Genomic DNA, 21,884 nt, shown 5'->3' with positions numbered 1-21,884 from the left:
ACAGATTTCACAAAAACCAAAAACTACCAGGGTCAAAAATTATGAGACTGTGTCTGAGGAGCAGACTGAACACTGAAATACCTTCTGTCTTTTGTTGGCCATCACTGCTGTGAGTCACACTGATGTTTGTCCTGTGTACAGATGGAGGACATTTCAGATTTATCCTACCAGTGTTAAATACTGTATATTCATTAACAAACCAGGGATGTGATGGCACTAAATAGAGTCACATCCCTTAACATGATAAATTGTGGTATCAGTCTTGGTGAAACAGTGTCACTGATCTGGTTCTGTCAGACAACAAAGATGGCGACATCTGTGAAGGAGCAGCTGCTGCAGATTTTGAAGAATTTGGGGAAAGAAGAGCTGGAACGCTTCCAGTGGTACCTGCAGGATGCTGACGTACTGGGTGGTTTCACTGCCATCAAAAAGTGTGAGCTGGAGGATGCAACCAGAGTGGACATGGTGGACTTGATGGTCGGCATGCACACTACTGAGAAAGTTCTGCAGGTGGCGAGGTTAATTCTGAAGAAGATGGGAATTAATGAAGGTCAGTCATGGGAAGTGCAGCCAGTGTTTTACCTTTGTTAAATATCTTGGTTTTGTAAATATTTCCACACAGAGGACAAAGTCAACTAGGTTGGTCCTGCTACTCCTCATGATTAATGATTCCCTTTCCTCCAACAGGACAATACCCGTCAGCAGAAGCAGCAGCAGGTGAAGTTAAACACCTTCTGTGAGGGGATGTCACATTTCACTGTTGTAGTCATCACCATGACTACATGAATTTAGATCAAAATATGTCTGTGTTTAGATTCATTTACTGTGACCTGTTGTTACGAGGACCTTTACCTTACTGTCCTATTATCTGTTGTTTATTCATTCAGAAGCTCTTCACAAATGCCAGCCTAAACTCAAAGACAACCTGAAGGAGAAGTTCCAGCATGTGTTTGAGGGCATCGCTATAGCAGGACACCAAACCCTTCTGAACCAGATCTACACAGAGCTCTACATCACACAGGGAGGGACTGGAGAGGTCAATGATGAACACGAGGTCAGACAGATTGAAACAGCGTCCAGGAAACCAGACAGACCAAAAACAACCATCAGACAAGAAGACATCTTCAAAGCCCAACCTGGAAGAGACCGACCAATCAGAAGAGTGATGACAAAGGGAGTGGCTGGCATTGGGAAAACAGTCTTAACACAGAAGTTCACTCTGGACTGGGCTGAAGGCAAAACCAACCAGGACATAGACTTAACATTCCCCTTCACCTTCAGAGAGCTGAATGTGCTGAAAGAGGAAAAGTTCAGCTTGGTGGAACTTCTTCATCACTTCTTCTCTGAAACCAAAGCAGCAGGAATCTGCAGCTTTGATCAGTTCCAAGTGGTCTTCATCTTTGACGGTCTGGACGAGTGTCGACTTCCTCTGGACTTCCACAAAACTGAGATCCTGACTGATGTGACAGAGTCCACCTCAGTCAACGTGCTGCTGACCAACCTCATCAGGGGGAACCTGCTTCCCTCTGCTCACCTCTGGATAACCACACGACCTGCAGCAGCCAATCAGATCCCTCCTGAGTGTGTTGGCATGGTGACAGAGGTCAGAGGGTTCACTGACCCACAGAAGGAGGAGTACTTCAGGAAGAGGTTCAGAGATGAGCAGCAGGCCACAGAGATCATCTCCCACATCAAGACCTCACGAAGCCTCCACATCATGTGCCACATCCCAGTCTTCTGCTGGATCACTGCTGGAGTTCTGGAGGAGCTGTTGAAGACCAGAGAGGGAGGAGAGCTGCCCAAGACCCTGACCGAGATGTACATCCACTTCCTGGTGGTTTATCTAAAACTGAAGAAGGTCAAGTATGATGGAGGAGCTGAGACAGATTCACACTGGAGTCCAGACAGCAGGAAGATGATTGAGTCTCTGGGAAAACTGGCTTTTGAGCAGCTGCAGAAAGGAAACCTGATCTTCTATGAATCAGACCTGACAGAGTGTGGCATCGATATCAGAGCAGCCTCAGTGTACTCAGGAGTGTTCACACAGATCTTTAGATTGGAGAAACGCCTGTACCAGGCGGCCAAGGTGTTCTGCTTCGTCCATCTGAGTGTTCAGGAGTTTCTGGCTGCTCTTCATGTCCATCTGACCTTCATCAACTCTGGACGCAACTTGATGTCGGGAAAGAAATTAACCTTTAAATTTTTTAAACTGTTCAGAGACAAATCAACACCTTTCTACCAGAGCGCTGTGGACGAGGCCTTAAAGAGTCCAAATGGACACCTGGACTTGTTCCTCCGCTTCCTCCTGGGTCTTTCATTGGAGACCAATCAGAATCTCCTACGAGATCTGATGACTCAGACAAGAAGTGACTCACAGACCAATCAGAAAACAGTCCAGTACATCAAGAAGAAGATCAGTAAGAATGTGTCTGCAGAGAAAAGCATCAACCTGTTCCACTGTCTGAATGAACTGAATGATCGTTCTCTAGTGGAGGAGATCCAACAGTCCCTGAGATCAGGACGTCTCTCCACAGATAAACTATCTCCTGCTCAGTGGTCGGCTCTGGTCTTCATCTTACTGTCATCAGGAGAAGATCTGGACGTGTTTGACCTGAAGAAATACTCTACCTCAGAGGAGGCTCTTCTGAGGCTGCTGCCAGTGGTGAATGCCTCCAACAAAGCTCTGTAAGTGTAGAGATAGTTGGATTTATTCATCATTGTATAAAAACACTTCTGTCTTTTCAACAGGACAGAAAATAAATCTAAATTTCTTCTTTAATTCCTCATGATCATCTCTTCAGACTGAGTGGCTGTAACCTCTCAGAGAGAAGCTGTGAAGCTCTGTCCTCAGTCCTCAGCGCCCAGTCCTCTGGTCTGAGACACCTGGACCTGAGTAACAACAACCTGCAGGACTCAGGAGTGAAGCTGCTGTCTGCTGGACTGGAGAGTCCACACTGTAGACTGGAGACTCTGGACCTGAGTAACAACGACCTGAAGGACTCAGGAGTGAAGCTGCTCTCCGGTGGACTGGAGAGTCCACACTGTAGACTGGAGACTCTCAGGTGAGGATCCATCCAGCTGTTTATCTGATGCCACTTGAACACAGCAGCAGGTGTTGACAGAGGGTTCCTGTGTGTTGTTGTGTGTGTTCAGTCTGTCAGGATGTCTGGTCACAGAGGAAGGCTGTGCTTCTCTGGCCTCAGCTCTGAGCTCCAACCCCTCCCATCTGAGAGAGCTGGACCTGAGCTACAACCATCCAGGAGCCTCAGGAGTGAAGCTGCTGTCTGCTGGACTGGAGGATCCAGACTGGAGACTGGACTCTCTCAGGTATGGAGAGGCTGCTGCAGCCACACACACTGTCTGATAGAGGAGGAGGAGCTGGAACATTTTCTATGGCCCCGTTCACACCTGGTCACACCTGGTATTAACATCAGTCTCAGGTGATTGATGCATTAATGACATTAGATCCCATCACTCAGACCATATACAGAGGTGGTGTAGGCCACAGTGAAGCTCCGCCCACTCCACTGACGTCCTCTGTCTCAGTCTGACTCGTCCCAACACAGTTTATACTGAAGACAAAATCTCAGAGTGTTTCAAACATGAGCTGTGCAGCTTTCATCAGCCACAGTGATGAACTACTGGGATCAGGAGTTTCTCCTCCTGGGTGGGGTTGCACCAGTTTGGCGTATCTCTTTACTAAATTCAGGATTTAGTAATTACTAAACCACTACTAAATCCTTAGTAATTACTAGCTAGTTTGCAACTAGTTGTTTACTAATTTCGGTTGCACCAGACCAGTGTATGCAATCCCGTATGCGTAAGTGGTTACTAGCAGGTTACTAGTCGCATTAAGTGACGACAACAACTTGGCTACCCAATCAGCGTGCGCATCAAAATGTACACAGGAACAGCTGTGCTTTTATTTTGAAGTGTGCGACACATGCCACCACATCCGGGAAGCCGGCAATGTTGTGGTATTTCTGCCTGCACGGGCAGCTGCATGTACTCGTTGAGCTGCTCACACTGGTGGCCGGCGCCACCCGACACACAGTACCGTTGTAGACTTGAATTGTGTCCCTAACCACATTCTGCATCGACCCCGTAGTGAAGTATCGCAGCGTATAACGGAGGTAGAGCCCCGTTCGGACCCATGCTAAATTGCCGCAGCTAACGTTAGCATGTCCGTGATCCGCATTATGTGGTCGCGTACGGTACCGACAGTAAATATCAAAGTCATCATATCCACCACTTTATTTTTGTCACACCACAACGGAAGTCGGTTTTCAACTTCCGTTTCACCCCGTAGTAGCATTCTAGCGAGCGGCTAACTGGTAGCGTTAGCCACCGGTTCTAGTGAGCGGCTAACTGGTAGCGTTAGCCACCGGTTCTAGCGAGCGGCTAACTGGTAGCGTTAGCGGCTAACTGGTAGCGCTAGCCACCGGTGTAGGCACCAAATGTGGGGGCTCCGGGCTGCCAAAACCGCCCTGACTAATCTGATGTTTGTCAAGTCTACAAAACGAATTACCGAACAAACATCACCACTTCTGTGTGCACACCTCTGCAACTAGTCATGGCTATCGTAGCCGTTAGCTTCGCTGCTGCTGACAGCTAAAAGCAGCAGCAAACTAACAGCCGGACGTCAGCTGTCAAAACCCTCCCGTTGTGGGACACGACATGAAACTACTCCAGTTAGCTCAGTCATGTTGGAACTAGGATATCCGCTGGGAATTTTTTTTTTTCTGGGCTGTTTATTGAGTTATTTAAGACACTGTTAACGGCTAACAGCTAACAGCTAGCCCAGCTAACGTTAATCTAAAATGTAATGAATGGAGTGTCATGGCGACACCCAGCGTCGTTCTCCGGAAAGTGGTGTGGATACATCTATATCTGTCTCTCAAAACCCTTTTCCTAACGGCAGGTTCTCTGTTTTGTAAAGCAAACCTCTCTAAACGAGCCGTTATAAGCTAGTCGTTGTTGTTGTTTTTTTCAGTTGGTTTTGATCCTGTGTCGACAAACTGTAACTAGTAAACAGTTACACCACCCCTAGGGTAGGTGTAAATATTTAGTAAACACTTGGTAATTACTAGCTCTACGTGATTCCTAGTAAAACTGGTGCAACCCATTTTAATTTAGTAATGACTAAATCTTGATTTAGTAAACACTTACACATTTACTAAGGTTAGTAAACACTTAGTGAGAGGTGGTGCAACCGGCCCCTGATGACTTCAGTGTCTCATCATAACTTACTGTTTCATATTCAGTAGAAGAGATCTCAATGATGAAACCAGATGTTGGCAGCTGTGCTCTGAGTCTCTCCAGATGTTTGGATCAGACTTTTTTTCAGAGTTGATGAATAGAATAGAATAGAATAGAATAGAATAGAATAGAATAGAATAAAACTTTATTAAGAGGAAAACATTTCAGCTGCTGCTGGTTTAAAGTTATGGTTGGTATGTTCAGAAACACTTTTTGTTATACTGGGTGAAATGGTCCTTCCATCCTGAGAGTAGTCAATACATTATCTATTCAGAAAAAGGAACAAAAACAATCGGACCTCTGTGGCAGCTGCAGGATAGACAAAACTCTGACCAATACATGCTTTTCGCTCCGAAAAGGAAAAACCGATCAGATGCCTTCATGTCTGGTTCTGCCTCTGCCCAATCAAGCTGCCATCTCACTCTCTCGCGTGCGTGATCACAGTCTTCACCCAGGTCCACGTAAAGGTGAAGGCGTGGCTTCAGAGAGAAGTCTGAGGAAAGGGGCTGGGACTTTTGACTTTGTATTTTCAAAATGTGGCCAGATAGAAGCGTTTTTCCAGAGTCTCCAACCCTCTCTGTCTGGTCAGATATTGATGATCAATAATCAGCTCAGTCTCTCTGAGATCCTGGTCTTGTCCTGATGAGATGTGTTGTTGTGTTGAGGAGACAGTCAATCACAGTGTGACATCCAGATGTCCTCACTGTCCAGAGGCCTGGAGCTGTCAATCAGAAGACAGTGAGTGTAGTGAACAGTGTAATAATCAGTGTTTGTGGCTGAATGTGTGTGTGGTCAAACAGCTGTTTCCAGACTGTGTGTGTGCTGACTCCAGATCAGATGAAGCCACAAAGTGGCTCCTTAATGAAAGTCTCCAGCAGCTGGAGCTTCACTTCCTGTCTGAGTCCATGTGCTCTGAGCTGAGCCTGCTTCTCTCTGCTCTACAGTTTCTCTGCTTCCTCTGGACTCTGACTTCAAGTCCAGTCAAAATGTGTGGACAGGTTTGATGGAGCTCAGGACTGGTCCTGAGGACGGCTGCTTTGTTCCACATGATGTGACTGATCTCAGTGAGTCAGTGTGTTGCAGCTGATCTGTGTGAAGAGCAGAGAAGAACAGAGTCATTGATCATGATCCTGATCCGTCCTGTCACTGTGATCAGATGGTTTCTATTAGAGCTCCTTCATCCACTCACTGCTGCTGTGGCCATAGGCGTCATTTACACTGGGAACGCTGGGGACATGTCCCCACCACTTTTTGTCAGGAACAATTTTGTCCCCACCACAAGGAGGGAGGTAGCAAAGGGAGCGTGCTTCATGCTCTCTCCGCGCCGGTAAAACATCAACTCCAGGCAAGGCAAGGCAAGGCAATTTTATTTGTATAGCCCGTTTTTACAAACAGTTTGTCTCAAAGGGCTTTACATGGCATCGTAACAACATCCTCTGTCCTTAGACCCTCACATCCACTGAGGAAAAACTCCATGGAAAACCCTTTTAACAGGGAAAAATCGGAGAAACCTCAGGGTGAGCAACAGAGGAGGGATCCCTCACCCAGGACGGACAGACGTGCAATAGATGTTGTTACAGACAAGAAAACACCACTCGTCTGTACTCGGTTTTCCACACACACACAGGTCTGTCTCTAGCTCTGTATGGATGTGTGTGTGTGTCTCGTGTGCAGACGCAACTGACAAATATTTATAGACGGACAAGCAACAACTTCATTACCGGTAATCATCATTTTGTTTTGAAAATTGACCGGATTCTCTCGCCTTTTCTGTGTCCGACTTCCTGTCTGTTATGAGCTGTTCTATCCAGCTTGACAACGGCGCTCACGGCTCGCGTGAAAAATAGAACAGACGCCGAACTGAAGCGCGACAGCGGATTGTAGCCTACCGGATGAGACAGCATCCGATATATGCTTAATATGTTTGGGTGCAGGGGCGGATCTAGGTTCATGGGAGATCCGAGGCCTAGCCCAGAGGAAGGAAAGACAAAGATCTGCCTTTTTTTTGTCTTTGACTGTGATAGGCCTACTGGAAATCTCAACATATCAACGTTAGGTAGACAAAAGCGTTGTCCTGAAGGGTCCACAAACAGGTGTTACATCATAAAAAGAATAAAATATAAAACATGATCATAAGCTACTCAAATAAAAATGAGTGCATGTAATCCTGATTGACATCAGCCTCCCTACCCACAGCATTACGCTTTTTAAAAAAAAGGAAATAATCTGAATTTAAACTTAATTTGTCTGACTTACATTTACAACTCACAAAAAGTTAGGGATATTTGATAAGAATATCCCTATAAAAAAGTTCTGCTACAGTGATATTCTATCATGAGGCCTTTTAAGTAGAAGGATGCAATGGTCATTTCTTTATCTCAAACAAAAGCTAACAACAGTGGTGGCTATAGCACAACAAAAATCTAAATGTCTCAATAACTTTGTGTTGTCTTGGTCTCATGATGTCACCATGGTAACATGGTGGAGAGGAGAGGGAGAGAGAAGAAGATACAAATTGTCATTGAACCACAACATTACAACTGAACCACTAAATCAGATGGTGCTTGTGATTTTTGTACTGTAGTTAATCAGCTTGTTAGAGAACAGCATGTTATTCAATAAGGACTGAAACATTGAACAATTGGACATGTGCATTCAAAAGTTTAGAGAAGGTTAAATTAAGTTCACCTGTAAAGGTTATAGTGCATTTTAGGTGCATTCTGAAATTTAACCCAAAAGCCAAACATCCCTAACTTTTTGTGAGTACTACTGTATCTCATATAATGCATAGATCTATGTGATATGCAGCAGCCCGGCTCCGTGCAGCAGCCCGGCTCCGTGCAGCAGCCCGGCTCCGTGCAGCAGCCCGGCTCCGTGCAGCAGCCCGGCTCCGTGCAGCAGCCCGGCTCCGTGCAGCAGCCCGGCTCCGTGCAGCAGCCCGGCTCCGTGCAGCAGCCCGGCTCCATGCAGCAGCCTGGCTCCTGTCATAGTGGAGTCAGGCTGCATCTGACAGCTCAGTGTGACGTAGGCTATGACCAACGGCCTTTATGGGAGGCAGGCTTTTATCTGAGGGAAGCCTTTATTTCTAAATCCCTCCTTTTATTTTTACACATAGCGACCAAGCTCATCGTTCATTAGCTCATCTTCATCTTCTTCACGTGCTTTTCTCCTCGCTGCGCTGTCAGACCTGAGTCTCTGTGTTAAGCTTGCGCTCCAAAAAGGAAAGTTGGACTCGTGATTTAGACAGACCCGTCGAGGGATGTTTATTAGTAACACAAATGTGGGGGGGTTAGTGAGGGAGGCCAGGCTCCGTGTGGCCTGGAGCGGTGTGGTCCGAGGGCAGGCAGGGCTGGGCACGGCAGCAGGGAAGCAGGGCAGAGGTACAGGTACACATGCACGGTCAACGACGAACTGGCGAGGAACACCATGAAGGAACCGGCTCATATCCTGCAGACAGGGGAGGAGGGGTGATGAGCCTGATGCAGTGCAGGTGTAGTCGCTGGAGGAGACACACCCATGCCAAGCCCACACAGACAAACACAGACACAGAGGGGAGGGGGGAACAGAGGGAGAGCCTACATATCCTAACACTCTGTCTCCGTTACGCTGTATCGCTTCAATCCCATTCAAGTCGCATTTTTACAGCGTGTGGTGCGCTGCGGTCCGTCTTCGTCCATGAATCTATAATATATCCATGCTCCGGACACAGAGCAGAGACCCAGGTCCGACAGTGGAAAGCTGTCCCTCTCTGAAGCAGAGGACAAGGCAGCTTCACTCCCCTCAGTCTTCACAGACAGTCCACACATGAGTTTTTTTTTTTTGACCCAGCTTGTATTTAGGGCCGGCCTTTTTTTGTTTGTGTAATGATTGACAGGCCATATTTGATTAAATGCGGTATGCTATTTATTACTATAAAGTAACTTCAAATCACATAATCACTGATAAGTGTGCGTCCCCCCCCCCCCACCCCCCCTCTCAATAAACAGTTCTGACGTCCATGAGGCTGCACTTCAGACTGGTGCGGTCAGCGGAGGGAGACTGACATAAACCGCGTTGAGATTTTTTTTGCCCCTACTGTAAAACATCCGGGGCTTGAGCCCAAGTAGCCATCCCATAACCCCGCCCCTGTTCGGGTGCAAAGTCACTGTTAACGAAATCAACATCTAATTTGTCCCTTCACAATAAAGTTAGTAACGTGTCTGTTTGGAGCAGCTGCTGACAGTGACAGTTTCCTCATCACTAAACCTGAGCCACCATCCGATCCTCACTCACGTCGTGACGACGGGACAAAGTCTTTTGGACATATATTGTATATTCTGTGTTTTTCCTCTCTATAACCGTCCGGCGGAGAATTTAAAAAAACAAAACAAAATGGCCGTGAGTCCAGCCCCATCGGGTCCACGGTCCAGGCTTCCAAGGGGGGGGGGGGTTGCATATGGTCATTGTCCCCACCACTTTTCAAAGTAAACTGACGCCCTTGGCTGTGGCTCCTGTGGAAACCTGCTCACAGCCTCATTCTTCAGCTTCCTGGGGAGTTTTCTTCAGACAAACACAAGTTGTGTTCACACTCAGTGTTTCTCACTAAACTCTCTGTTTCACTGAGCTCTAACAAACGTGTCTTCACCTGTGCCTTTCCTGGTGCATTGTGGGATATCTGGGCTGGTCAGCTCCACCTGTTGTGTCTTCATCTTCTTTGCTGTGACGTGTGTTTGTGCAGCTTGAGAGTCAGAGAGTGAAAGTGTGTGTCTCACACTGCAGTGACATGACATGGAGAAAAGACATGATGAAGTGTTTCCTCCTGGTCTCCTCCTGCTCTGTATCATCACTAGATAAAGACTCCAGCTCCTTCTTCTCTGTGCTCAGTGTTCATCCAGACATACCAGCCTCCATGTGAACACAGTGATAAAACAGTGTGTGTGTGAGAGCCATGTAATGTCCATGTGTGCATGCTGACAGAGAAGGTGCTGCTCTGACCCCCCTCCTCCTTTCAGGGTGCAGCCTGCTGGAGTCCCATATTTGACACCAGGTCCATGGAGATGTAAGTCTGTTTTTACTTTGAGCAGCACATTCAACCATCTTCACACTGTCACATCACTGACCTCATGAGTCTTCATCAAACTGTCAATAACTGATCAATGATCAATAACTGCAGCTGTGTCTTGTTCTCTCCATCAGATTCCTGTCCACTCACAATCGACACAAACACAGTGCACACAAACATCAAACTGTCTGACAACAACAGGAAGGCAACACGTGTGGAGGAGCGTCAGTCATATCCTGATCATCCAGACAGATTTGACTTCTGTCCTCAGCTGCTGTGTTCAACTGGTCTGACTGGTCGCTGCTACTGGGAGGTCGAGAGGAGAGGAGACGTTGTTATATCAGTGAGTTACAGAGGAATCAGAAGGAAAGGAAACAGTGAAGACTGTAGGTTTGGAGCAAACGATCAGTCCTGGAGTCTGGAGTGCTATGATGATCGTTACTACGTCAGGCACAATAACAAACGGACAGACATCCCCACCTCCTCCTCCTCCTCCTCCTCCTCCTCCTCTGTCTCTAACAGAGTAGCAGTGTATGTGGACTGTCCTGCTGGCTCTCTGTCCTTCTACAGAGTCTCCTCTGACTCACTGATCCACCTCTACACCTTCAACACCACCTTCACTCAACCTCTCTATCCTGGGTTTGGACTCTGGTCCAGGTCTGTTTCCTCAGTGTCTCTGTGTTGAGTGCATCAGAGTCTCCTCCTGTCACAGAAACCTTCTCACTGTTGAACAGACAGTTCAGTCTCTACATGTCTGTCTCTGTCTCTGTCTCTCACTCACGTTTTCACATTCATGGATTAAACCAGTTGATGTTTTAAACTCTTCTCAGTGATTCTTGTAAACTTCTTCCTCTTCCTTTAAAGATGGAAGCGTCGATTATTACAGGACAAAAACCACGGTGACTTTTACTCAGCTGCTGATGAAGGACGAGGCCTAATATCACCAAGCTAAAAGTCTCTGAGCCGCCAGCGTCACTGAGGAGAAAAACACATTCACTGTTCATGTTCAACTTTACAGGCTGTTTGTGAGCTGCTCACAGCTAAACACACACAACAAGAAACACAACTGGAAACAAACATCATGTTGTAGAGACACTGAATAGAATGAATTACATGTGATTTATTTTTCTTTGTGGTTTTACTGAATCAAATAAAACAATGTGAATCAGTTTTATATGTGATGGACATTTCCTGCTGATGTAGAGCAGCACAAAAACCATCAGCTACTAATCCTACCAGACAATGATTTTATCTGTTAACATGACGCTGAGTTCATGAAGTTTGTAGATTTAAATTTATCTTGACTTTGAGACTGATTGTTTTTTATTATATATTTCTATAATTATTACCTAACTGCTGTTTCTTGGAAACTGGAGCCAATTAACACTCATGACTTCATTTTCGTTTATTAGTGATCATTGATTGGTTCATGGATTGTTTGGGATTTGATTGGCCGTGCACATTCCTGTTCGACGACACATGGTTGTATGGTTTCAAGCTGACACAATAAAATATAAAATAAACATGAACTCATGTTGAAGACCATGTTTTTTATTTGGCAAGTCTGACTATAGCAGGTGACAGCAGGTACGAGTCGTTTTGGCTGCTGGGCCGAGTGATTTCAAAAGCACAAGTAGTTCCAAGTATTTGCTTCATGTGTCGTAATGTTACATCATTGTACATGATTATTTCAGAGCGTGGTGAATGTGCAGGTCACAACTCGTCCACCTCCATTGTGTTCACTGGGCAGCTCACGTCTCTGCCCCGCCCATCTCAAAACAACATGCACCAATAATTAAAGGTGATGAACCTGCTGCTATGACTATAGGGAATACGGCAATAGGAGAATTTGCCAAAATGTTGAACTATCCCTTTAACACATCATCAGCCAGTTCACAAACCAGTTCTGCTAACATGAAACAGTTTTGTTTGTTTACAGTTTTTCTCAATCGCTTTGGTGCTGTTCTCAGATCAGAATGAAAGTTCTCATAACTTTTAGTTCAACCTCCACAACATGTAGTCATTTGTCCACATCATAGTAGCAGTTTCTCCTTCCTCTGAACAAAGTGCAAATGCTTTTGGACATGTATCAATTACTTTCTCTGCTGTTTTATAACATTATCATTTGTTTATGTCATGTCAGTCAAAATAAACTATACTTATCAATGCTGAATAGTCTTTCCCTATAAAACTAATAGTCCTCATTTCATTGCTTGAGTCATTACATACAAAATTGTTGAACTAGTTGTCAAAATCTGTTAAAACAAATTTTAAATGTTGGGAGAAGCTGTGAATTCAATGATTCAAACATTTCAGGGAGAACAGGTATGTATGGTATTGGACAGTAATTCAGCACTAAACAATCTGCACTGCTGTCATTGTGTCAGGCATTACTGTAAGATACAGTGGGACAAGAACTTTTTACATTTACAGCTTGGATGGCTGTAGTGTATTTTTATTTTGCACAACACTGTGAACAAATCAGAATTGCAAAGAGCATATGCAGTAAAAAATGTGAAACATACATATTCAGTATCAGTTACTTCACTAAATACAGTAATGTGTAACTTTAGTGTATTTATCACATGGCCGTACAAGTAGTGTATAGTGCTGTCTGGAGCATTTTCAGGTAGTGTCATGACTTTTTTGCATTGGAAAACACCTAGAGAATAAAGTGTCCTAATGAAAACATGACAAAGCCATTTGACTTGTTCTTGTTCATAAACGATGGTGTCAAGATTTCTCATTTTGACGACACTGACAGTTTCATTAAAAGTGGAGTGGAGCACGCACATCCAAAATACTACAGGTGCAGGACCAACAAAGTAAACTCAGAGGGAAAAAAAAGGAAGTGGAGTCCGCACTCTGTATTACGCTCCTGACGAAGATCCACGGGGATCGAAACCTTGATCTTTCCACAATAAACAATAGAGGAGCGTAATACAGAGTGCAGACTTTTTTTTTTTCCACTGACAGTTTCATTGACATGAGTACTTGCTTTTGAGGGATGGACTATCCATTTTGAGCAAGTGACGCGCTTTTGCAGGTCATCCACTAGGTTTTGCAGTTTGTAATAATTGTTTTGAGAAATGCACTAACTGTTGTGCAATGTTAAGAGTGATGTGAGAAAAGCACCAAAGCGATTGAGAAAAACTGTAAGTAGTTTGTGGTGGGATGTTTCAAAGGTTGTGCAGTAGTATTTATTAGTATTAGTATTGTTCTTGCCTCTGTTTTAAACATTTTTAGTGACATGGCAGCTGTGGATTGCACCAGCCCTGCAAACCCCGATGATGGAGGATGCGGTGGACAGTGGAGACAGGCATCCCACACCCCTCACCTCCCAGATGATGTCCCACTCTCAGCCAGAAGAGTCCAGGGTCTTTATTGTGGCATCCCATCCGGTCCAGCAGCACCACCAGGGACTCCTGCTCAGCCAATCAATGTTCTCTCTATATAGTTTATGCTGATTTTTTGTAAATAGTTGTACATTTTTTGTAAATAGTTAATAGTTAATTAAGTAAATATTGTTATTATATTATAGTACTGTAAATTACGTTAAAAGAAAATGTTATTGTCACAATGAAAAGCAGTTCAAAAGTTTACTCTAGTTGTAAATAAGAAATGGAACAGATAATGTTACAAGGTTCTAAGGTTTTTATTTAACTATATACACAACAGAAAAAGTAACAATATAATATTTTTAACAATAACAACAACAATTTAAATCTCAATGAACACAAAACTTAATAGAACAGAAAAAAAAACATTCACCCCCCAAAAAAATCAACGCCTCTCAATCATTCTTTCAAATAAATTAAAAAGTCTGTCCATCCTCTCTCTGCTCTCTCTTTCTCTCCTTTCCTCTCTCTCCCTCTGAAACTGCATATCCTCCTTGATCAAATCCATCAGCTCATCTCTCTCCCTTTTCCTCTTTCTTCTTCCTTCTTTCTGCCCTGGCTGCCTCTCCTCCTCCTCCTCCTCCTCCTCCTCCTCCTCCTCCTCCTCCTCATCCTCCTCCTGCTGCTCACCCACTGCAGCACCTGGCCCTGGTGTGTCCTCAGGGATGGAGGCGATTAGGACAGGCGGCTCAATGGACGGCCGCTGTCCTAACACCTCGTCCATGAGGACAAACCAGGGCCAGGTGGCAGCAGTGGGCCTCCCGCCGACTCCCTGCCCTGTCCCTGGGTCTTTGCAATCCTAAGACAGAGGAAATCAATCACATGAATAACAGCAAAGTGTTTATTTAAAAAGTCTTGAAAAAGGAGTGCTTCACGGACTCAAAAAAAAAACCTGTTTGCGGTGCTCTTTGGAATGGGATTTATGTAGTGATAAAGAAACAAGGAAAACGAATGTTTAACTTCCTGATGAAGGCTTGATACCAAAACGCATTGAAGGACTGTGTTTTTAAGTTTATATGACCATGCCATGAGGTGCCTACATTCCTTTATCAAAGTATTTATTAACTTTGGTAAAACAAATGTAGTTTTCATATCATTATCCAAACCTGCACATAGGCTACTTTATATATTTTTTTTCAAGTTGTCCCATTTCTTTTTTGCTTGCTGGTGCTCCACCTTCCCCTCCAGGCCCATTTTTTCCAGGATTGTTCTAAACAAGAGAGAAGTATTGACAAAAGGTAAACACACAAGATCATATAAAAAATATGTAAAGATTCATCAGTGACTTCTTGTGGAGTTTTACTAAAAAGCAACTGGACTTCTTCTCTTGCTTGAAGATGTTTCACCCCTCATCCAAGAGGCTTCTTCAGTTCTGAGACTAATGCCAGAAACCCAGGGATTTAAACCCAGAGTGGGTGGTCCTGTGATTGGTTTCTAGTGAAACCAGAGTCACATGACCACACCCCCGAAACTGGGGGGGTGGTCATGTGACTAGGGGTCTGTATGGGGTTTAAACTTCCTGGGGAGAGCTCCCAAGACAGCATTGTATGTGGCAGATAGATTGTGTCCTAGGCAACCATCTCTGTTTAAAGAACAGTGACATCAGGACTGACACAAACTGGCTATTTATTTATGCTTTAACAGTTACCTCCATCCTAGTGTGGCCGTGTTTTTGGCCCCGCTGAAGAGTTTTATAAGTTTTATAAACTCCTCTGTCTGCTCCTTGCTCCCTACAACAAAACGACATGTAAAGCAGCACATTTCCTGTTATGTCAACAGGTGAAATGATTGTATGATATTAACATTAATAATGATCCTAAGGTTAGCTCTGTATTCAATGCAAACGTTTACAGTTTTACAGCCTAGAAATACAGCGGGACTCACAACCCATCGTTAACGTTATATATCAGCTGCATTCAGCTTTGAGCACAGGAGAGGAGTGAACTGCAGCCTACACAACTTACAACAAGAACTAATTCACCTGATGTGAGGTATACCTACAACACCTCCACAGTTACAATGGGATAGAAGTTACCATCCGAGCTTTAGGCTTTAACGTTAGCCTACTTTTAATAACGTTAACTGAGCTCCTCATATCAACAGGTTAGCCTTAAGCTACAACACGTAGCTGGTCCTACATTCCGGTGGCTACGTATTAGCATTATTAACTTCACGTATTTTAACAGTCAAATATGTTATAAGGCCCCTTGAACTTCTGGCGTTAAGCAAAAACTCGTTACTTACATTTAAATGTGTATTCGGCACTGCTGCCGCTGCCGCCGCTACCTGAGCTGCTGCCGTTAGTCGCCGCCATTGTTGTTGTGAACAGTGGGCCGCAAAGCATCTTGGGATACGGGAGGCCACGAAGGATACTAGCGGTGCATCCTCCGAATGCAGGGGAAAGGAGGACGCTGCAGGCTGCATCTGGAGGAGCCTTCGAATTTAGACGAATTGGGACAAGACAGCCTTCGCGCAGCGCTGTGACGTAATCGGCCTTCAAATGCAGCCTTCCAAGGATGCAGCCCCTGAATTGGGACACAGCTACTAGAGTTGAGCCGGATACTCGGCTAAAACGAGTATCCGGTACGGATAGAGCACTTTTGCCGAGTACGGATAATATACGAGTAATACGAGTCAATATCTGTGCTCGTAAAAAAAAAAAAAGAAGAAGATTGAATGAAAATCCTCATTGGATAGTTGACCGTGTCAGCGTTCTGTGATAGGCTACAGCCCCTCCCCTACACACATGCAGGTGTGTTGCTGTGTCAGAACAGCTGACATCTGTCTGTCTCTCCCTCAGTCTCTCAGGTTGGCCGGTCTTTTCCTTTAACGTTTAGCTTTCTTCAGCTTCAGCTTTGTTATCACTTCAGTTACTTATTAACCAGAGTTAATAAGTAAGTAACTGGGTTCATTCAGACGTGGTGCCGACTCGCGTTGCGTCTCTGCCTGTCGGAGATTTTTTTTTTTTTTCACACTCTCTCTCTCTCTCTCTCCCTCTCTCTCTCTCTCTCTCTCTCCGCCGTTGGTCGGAGTTTAACCGTCAGCTGGCTCTAACCAGTTTTTTTTTTTTGTGTTTGATACTTTTTTGCTGTATTTCATAAAAAATAGTAGTGGTATAAATAACAAATTAAGCTACACACACACTCTCTCTCTCTCTCTCTCTCATGATCAGTGATACAGAATAATGAGTGATACACAGAGAGTAGCTGACACTCAGCTGTCTCTGTCTCTCTCTTACTCACTCACACACACACACACACACACACACACACGGTGTGGAAATAAAATAAAAAATAAAAAATCACACTGATCATTAAAAAAAATTTAAGTTAAAAAAAAAGAAAGTTATGTTGAGTATGAAAACTCTTGTTCATTACATTTTACTTCATAATTGCAACCACATGTGTTGTATTCATTGTTGCAAAACTTGTTGTGTAAATAGTTTGTTTGCTATCGTGATCAAAACCGTTGATCTGAAGCTCAATGCTGATGCTGTCCTGGAAACAGTTTTCTAATCAGCAATAACTATAACAATTTCTGATCAACCCATATCAATTGCATGCTTAAAATAACATACTGGTTAAAGCCCCGCCCATTTCAAGACAACCTGACCCACTTCTGGGTTAAACCCCGCCCACTTCCGGTTTAGGCCCCGCCCACTCCGAGTACAGATGCAGATAATGCTGTACTCGCTCATCCCTAACAGCTACAATAATCACCAGCGGGGGGCGGAGACAGCGACGCACGGCACGTAGCCCCGAACGAGGATGTGACGCAATGACGTCGCGTTCTCATGCTGCGTTCGAGATGACTCGGAATTCAGAAAGTCCCAAAACTCCGATATCCGACTTCAAAGCGTTCAAAGAGACGCACCACGCCAGAATAACAAAAAAAAAGACGTTAAAGTAGGCTACATGAAATAAAAATAAATAATAATAATAAAAGAATAGATAACCAAAACCATTTACTACCTACACCGAGACAAACTTTCAAATTCATATTCAAAGTGTTTCACGCAGCTAAGTTGCCTCGTATGTGAACACCTGCAGTCCCTCCACTCTTTTCCGTGTTTCCCCCGTGGATGGTTTAATAGGAACTTTTTATAATGCAATGAAAATGATTTGATTTTGCCCACAACATGCTTTCAGACAAAAACAGGGCACAAAAAACAGCACCCTGGTGAAAAAAAAGTGTACTTTATTGTATTTCAAGTATATTCGTATTTTGAATAGTATATTGAAAATGTAATTATACAAATTGTACTTTATATAAATATATAAAAATTACACTAACATCACACTTTCACGCTAACACTTTTAACACACTTGAAAATAATTATACTATATTACACTTTATAGAAATATATTAAACTAAAATATACTTAAAGTGAAATTTATGTGTAATTTCTAAAGTGTACTTATTTGAAATTTGTTTTCACACATACTTTTGATATATTTTAAAATGTATGCTAAAATTGTCATTGTAAAATACAATGATAACATATTTTGAAAGTATACATTTTAATATCAACACTGTAATATTAAGTTTGAGTGTATTTTAAGTTACATTTGAGTTTAATTATAAAGTGAAGTTATTTATGCTTGTAGCCTACTTCAGGACATTTTGGAAAGTGGTATTAGCCTATGCACCTAAACCCGTTTATTAAATTTTGTGCTGTGTGTTTGGCAAAAAAAAAAAAAAGATAGGCTACAACCTTACACGCATGAAATCACATGAAACAATACACTTAATTGACACTTAACAATCATCCACAAGAGCGTTGTAGAGTTGTTGGATTGTGTGTTTGATAGTCTCCGTAGCGGTAGCTGAGCAGCTCATGTCTCTGCCCCGCCGATCTAAAAACAGCTTGTAGGTTACCGTCAATTACAGTAAAAGTAACGAACCCTATCCCTAAGACTAGGGATTAACGGGCAAATCTGCCAAAATGTTGAAATATCCCTTTAAGCACATTGTTTTAATGTTATAATGTCTGTTGTAACCAAGGTTAAAAGTCTGTATTAAAAATTAGTTGATTGCATATTAAAACAGCTGAATTCATATTTAAAAAGTTAATTAATAAATACTAAGTTATGTTAATAATTAAAAACAGATACTTACCTATAAAAAGAAATTGAACGGTGATAAAATATTTTTTTATACGTTTATTTTGAAAGAGATTGGCTGGAGATGAGCTGTCAGCCAATCGGGAAGAAGCTCCCGCCCCTTGACCTGCTCAGAACAAGGTTCACTTCCTCCGGAGCCGTTGTCAGGAGAGCGAGCAGCCCCGCATCGAGCACGACACTTAGCTTGTGAAGAGGAGACACTAGTAAAAGTTGATAGAAGTGATTAAAAACTACGGGATAACTCCGGTGACGCCCTGGACCTGTGAGAGTGAAGCTAGAGGGACCCGACATCTCCACCAAGAAGAAAACGCATCGGTGAGAAATCGTTTTTTCCATGCTAAATGCTAACCGCCAGTGCTAATCAGTGCTAATACCAGAGACCTTACCCACTCGTGTGAATCACTAGCGTTAAAGCTAGCACTAGCTTCATTTTGAAGGTGCAATATGAGACGTTTTGAGAATTTGTTGCACACTGAACTGTAAAATCTGATGATTAGCACAGTATCTGCGTTTTTAGCACGCCGAGTCACTATTTTATGCTAAGACATGGCAGAAGGTGCACACTGTACGTCTTCTTACTGGTATTAATGTTATATTTGCATGCTTATTACTATGTGAAGACGTTATTTTTATATTATTGATGTGGAGAAGTTATTTTAATAACTCAATCTCTGATATTTTGAGAATGTTGCTATGATATTATTGGGTGTGGTGTCATATTACAATGTTTATTCAGTTAGAAATATTCTCTGTGAATTGAGTGGATTTAACATGATTTATATATTGTATTTCATGATTGAGAGTTGAGAGAATTAAGAGAATGTTCTGACATTACTCATCATAGGTCAGGTTTTCCTGTTGGATCCTTTGAACCTTGGACCTACCCGGATGTTGGAGCCTGGATCGAGACGTTTGATGGCGAACCACAGCCTGGAGGACAACTAGAGATATGGTGCCCGCAAAGAATCAAGAACCTGGATCCTTTCATCACTTCATTACACACACACACACATACACATATCCAACACATTCAACCATGCGGTAGGATAGATCCTCTTCACTTCCTCAGTGGACTGAACATTTCATACTGGGAGTGACTGAAAAAAGAGGTGACTTAAACTTTAAAACATAGCTGCAATTTTTTTTTTTTTTATGTTCCTACTTACCTGGGTAAGAATTGTGTTACACTGTGTATGTACATGTGTTTTGCTTATCCTTCTTTAAAGGACAATTCCAGGCAAATTCAACTTGAGGGTGTATGTTCTTATCATTTTAAGTCTAAAAGAAGGAATGTGAAGATTTTCAGTTGAATCGCTCCTGTTTTGCGGTAGCTGCGTCTGTCCCCGCATCGCTACGGCAGCAATGAATGGGAGTGGATGCAAGTTCCGCTGGTTAGGCTGTTTACAGCCCTCAAAGCCACAATTTTTTTCCACAGACAGCGTCAGATGGCTACTCAAACATGCACCGAGAAGTTTCTTTACTTCAAGCAAGCCGACATGCTTGTAAAACTAGATCTAAATTCAAAGTCTCACGCGAGACCCTGTTGCCGTGCTCGGTGCATTCAGGGGTAGTCAGAAAGCTACCGTTTGTGTCATAAACACAGGAATATCGACTCTTGACTTGCTTCAAGTAAAAAATACGTATCGGCGCATGTTTGAGTCGCCACCTGACGCTGTCTGTTGAAAAAAATGTACACTTGAAGCAAGTAAAGAGTCGATATTCCTGTGTTTATGACACAAAAGGTAGCTCCTACTGCACCTGAATGCACCGAGCACGGCAGCAGGGTCTCGCACAAGACTTTGAATTAGATCTAGTTTTACAAACATGTCGGCTTGCTTGAAGTAAATAAACTTCTCGGTGCATGTTTGAGTCTCCATCTGACGCTGTCTGTGGAAAAAAATCTGAAAAAAATGCGGCTTTGAGGGCTGTAAACAGGCTAACCAGCGGAACTTGCATCCACTCCCATTCATTGCTGCCGTAGCGATGCGGGGACAGACCAAGCTACCGCAAAACAGGAGCGATTAAACTGAAAATCTTCACATTCCTTCTTTTAGACCCAAAATGATAGGAACATACACCCCCAAGTTGAATTCACCTGGAATTGTCCTTAAAGGTTTATTTGTAATGTTTAGGTCTGCTGCCCGAAATAAACCTATTTCTATTTTCTATTTCCTATGTACAAAAGAAGCAATATTTGAAAATGTGTTATTAAAGTTTTCCTTTGAAAATGTTTAAAAGCCATATGTAAATGTTTATACATTTAGAGATAGTACAAGTTTCTGTATTATTTGCAATGTATTATTATAATTTGGATGTGGTTTAAATACATTAAAGTATGTTTTTTTACCTGGAAGTAGTCCCACAAGTCTTTCAGCCTTTAGTATACTTGTAACACATTTGCATGAAGGTAGAAAGTAGTATACCAAAAGTATAATTAAGTATATATTTTAATACACTAACATCTAATTTTAATGTACTTATAATACAAACAAAGTACACTTTAATTTAACTAATTAGGCATGTATTAGTACATGAAATGTCATGTACTTAAAGTGCACTAAATATACTTTAAGTTGTTCCACTTTAGTACACAAAAGTACACTAAATACACTTTAAGTTGAGCTTTTCTACAACTTAATTACAATTTAAATATACTTAACACAAAATTAGTTGTTCCAATTTAGCACTCTTCAAGTTAACTAATCTTAAACACACTTGAAATATAATGATGATTAGTGCGGCTTGAAGTACACAAAAGTATGCTAAATTTTAGTACACTTAGTACATTAATTTTTCACCAGGGCAGTGAACAATGAGTCTGTACTTCACAGTTCTTCTACTGTGTAATATTTTAAAGTGGGAGAAATAAACAGCAGTAAAAACACCAGTCTCTCCACTCAGATTATAACATTGTGGAAAAGCAAAAGATGATGCAGGACAACCAAAGTTCTTTAGGCTTTCTTTTACTAGGCCTCGGGCCATCAGACATAGACACACACAGGGGGAGGGGTACAAGACAAAAGCTCTTCCTCATATAGACTTCCTGGATGCAGGGTAAAGCTG

General features: G+C 43.0%; 1 protein-coding gene across 1 annotated transcript in view; it reads left to right on the top strand.

Annotated features, from left to right (window-relative positions):
• Positions 1–306: 306 nt before the first annotated feature.
• The window catches only part of LOC146980434 (protein NLRC3-like), a 34,202-nt gene continuing 12,624 nt past the window's right edge, over positions 307–21,884 (top strand). Inside the window, exons 1-4 of the mRNA XM_085785659.1 lie at positions 307–575; positions 844–2,685; positions 2,802–3,062; positions 3,154–3,327. Coding sequence (XP_085641785.1) covers positions 307–575; positions 844–2,685; positions 2,802–3,062; positions 3,154–3,327 — 2,546 coding nt within the window. The remainder of the gene's footprint in view (positions 576–843; positions 2,686–2,801; positions 3,063–3,153; positions 3,328–21,884) is intronic.

This window comes from Trachurus japonicus, chromosome 9 (genome assembly GCF_045865225.1).
Source record: "Trachurus japonicus isolate A0001 chromosome 9, Traja_1.0".
Classification (NCBI taxonomy): Eukaryota; Metazoa; Chordata; class Actinopteri; order Carangiformes; family Carangidae; genus Trachurus; species Trachurus japonicus.
Note: the sequence above shows the minus strand (reverse complement) of the source record. Positions and strands in the feature narration are given on the sequence as shown.